Source organism: Poecilia formosa, unplaced genomic scaffold (assembly GCF_000485575.1).
Source record: "Poecilia formosa unplaced genomic scaffold, Poecilia_formosa-5.1.2 Scaffold521, whole genome shotgun sequence".
In the NCBI taxonomy this organism is placed as follows: Eukaryota; Metazoa; Chordata; class Actinopteri; order Cyprinodontiformes; family Poeciliidae; genus Poecilia; species Poecilia formosa.
Window position 1 is genome coordinate 88,658 of NW_006800460.1, and position 2,868 is coordinate 91,525.

General features: G+C 43.0%; 1 protein-coding gene and 1 long non-coding RNA gene across 2 annotated transcripts in view; one reads left to right on the forward strand and one right to left on the reverse strand.

Moving 5' to 3' along the window:
• LOC107834115 (uncharacterized) overlaps positions 1-2,868 on the forward strand; it is an 18,063-nt gene that overhangs the window by 8,052 nt on the left and 7,143 nt on the right. The window lies entirely within an intron of this gene.
• Positions 1-2,868, reverse strand: part of LOC103129163 (sorting nexin-29-like) — a 34,532-nt gene that overhangs the window by 5,256 nt on the left and 26,408 nt on the right. Inside the window, exon 5 of the mRNA XM_007540142.2 lies at positions 1,832-1,971. Within this exon, the coding sequence (XP_007540204.1) occupies positions 1,832-1,971 (140 nt within the window). The remainder of the gene's footprint in view (positions 1-1,831; positions 1,972-2,868) is intronic.

A 2,868-nucleotide genomic window follows, 5' to 3' on the forward strand; every position in this document is an offset into this window, starting at 1 on the left:
TCAGCTGAATACCATGTTGGTGTAGCGCATTAGCTTCAGCTAAATACCATGTTGGTGTAGCGCATTAGCGTTAGCTTCAGCTGAATACCATGTTGGTGTAGCGCGTTAGCTTCAGCTAAATACCATGTTGGTGTAGCGCATTAGCGTTAGCTTCAGCTGAATACCATGTTGGTATAGCGCATTAGCGTTAGCAGAGTGAATGTTAGAAATTAGCGCTTTAGGGTTAGTAAGGCTAACTTTTAGTTAGCGCTGGTTTCTGCTGAAGAAGAGATTTATTTCTGCAATGCTTATAAATGTTTTATAAAAAGCTTAAATGATTTTTGATTAGTTATTTTTTAATGAAATACTAATAAAAACAACCCTGATCCTTATTTTTATCGTCTCATTATTTAGTGATTTCTTACCAGAAACAAACTGCTTGTTGGAGTGAAAATGATTTAAAATCCAAACGTTTTAGCTGTGTAAATTATGTATATGTGTGTTAAAGGTTTTGTGGCTCCAGTGGCCTTTATTAGCTGCATTTAATGAAAATGTTTCTGTACTGACAGAGATTTAAATTCATGTCCTGGCATCAGAGCATCTGGATCAGTTATGAAGCTTCTGTAGCGTTAGCAGCAAACCGGCGCCGTATGATGGCGGGCGGCCGCAGAGCGCTAACGCCCCGCCGCTGCACTCAGCGGGCGTCTCCAGGGAGGAAGTGACATTCAGGGCAGACGGGTGGCACATCACGTCCGCCGACTGATCGCTAAGTGGAAACAGATGTGGAATATGGACAGGAAATGACAGAAGGTTTGGATCGCTCGGTAGGTGGGCAACTGAAGCTGCAGACACTTTGCTACATGAGAGTGACTGAGAAACGAGGAACTTTTATTATTTATGTGTGGAAAAACTCTGCAGTTTGTCTGGAGGAGGTTTGACATTAATCCTGTGTGTAAGAGCGGAGCAGCTGGGACGGCTGAGTCTTCGTCAATGTATGCTAGATTAAACTGGATAATAATGTTACGCTAAACTGACAGCCAGTCATTTCTCTTTATCTTTAAATATGAAATCACAGCGTTACTGCTTTACTGATTCTGTTTTTTCTCCTTTAAACCTTGAATGTTTCAGATCATCAAACATTTTAATCTCAGGGAAAGAACCTGAGTTTCCGATGTTGATTTGTTTCATGAGGGAGCAGCAGCTGATACCGAGCCTTTAGCATCTCCAACCCGCTCTGCTCTCATGTCATTCAGAAACATTGGGGCGTCTTAAAGGGACAGGATTCTGTTTTCCAGGCACACAGAGCCATTTTACACAACAATCAAGCAATTATGTTACCTTCTGTTGTTAGAAAATGCTACATCAAATATGACTGAAAAGAAATGTCACTTCCTGATTTAACATCTTGAAATTGGGCCTCTGTCTCTTTAAGAAGCTCCTGCTCTTCCTGAAGCTCCGCCTCCAGGAAGTCGTCCCAACATGGCTCCTCTATTAACCCTTTAACGTTTCTACCAGCGTTGCTCTGAGCAGCAGCTCCTATCATGAGCTCAGCAGCTGGTCGCTAATTGCTGATGGCTAGTCTGGTGGAGCAGAGTGGGGGAGGAGCTAAACCTCAGGGGCGGGGCTTGGTCCACCCAGGCATTTTAACAGTTCAATGGTTGCCATGAAGATGAAAGGATTTCTCAAACAAGAAAGAATAAAAGCATCACTTCAGGTTTGATTTTATAACATGATTCAGAACGTGGATTTTACGTAAAACTGCCCCTTTAATTAAGGACCTGTTAAAGGCCAGACCACAGGCTTTCATGGCGGCGGCGGCCTGTGACCAACATGGCGGCGTGTTTCCACTTACTGGCAGAACGGCAGCAGAGCCAGCAGCGTCTCTTTGGTGGGCCGGGCGGTGAACTCTGGCAGCGCCTGGATCAGCTTGTTCATCACCGTGCGCAGGTAGCTCTGCAGCTGCTTCCTCCGCTCCTCCACGAACTTCGCATCCTGCAGGCAGAGAGACGATGAGAGGAGGAATGAAGCTTCAACACCTGCAGAGTAAGATCCACGGTCAAACTACAAATGACCAGTGATTCTACCAGCGGTCCGGTTTGTCCCACAGCAAGACGTGAACAATATTTGGGTTTATTTAGCCTCACAGGGAGGAAGACATGGTTGTCACATTTTCATCATTTATGTTTAGAAATGTCACAGTTCCAAACTAAATATTTAATCAAAAGCGAATTACTTAGCTCCAAATTAAAAAATAATTTTCCAAACTGAGCATTTAAATTCCAAACCAATAATAAATAATTCAACCAAAATATTAAGCTCAAACTAAACATTTAGCTATCAACCTAAATATTTAGTTAGCAGCTAATGTGCTAGCTAAAGAGTGAGTCAAACGCGTCACTCGAGCGACGGCTGAAGCGATTTAGCCAGCAGGAAGAGTTTATATAGGTCTGTGACAGATGGCTTTTATTTTGATAGTCTACTTCCACTTATCACTAAACAAATTAGCATATTAGCTAAATATTTAGTCAGCAAGCTAAATAATTACATTAGAAAATAAATATTTACTTCAGAAATAAGTATTTAGCTAAACTAAATATTTAATTTGGAGTTAAATATTTAGCTCCTAAACTAAATATTTAGTGTGAAACTGGGATTTATAAATTAACAAGGACAAAACCCCCATGTTTCTCTGTCAGACTAAATAAGCTAAATTATTCCTGTTAGTTTTTGTTGCTGGTGCTGCAGGGACCCCCTGCTGGGAGCCTCTTCCTTGGGGCCACATGGCCACAGTTAGCCCGGCTAATCAGCGTCCAGGACGGCTCAAACAAAGCCTGGGCAACCGCCGCGTTGCTGCTGGGAGCGCCGCGTTGGCGAGCAGCAACGCGGCGG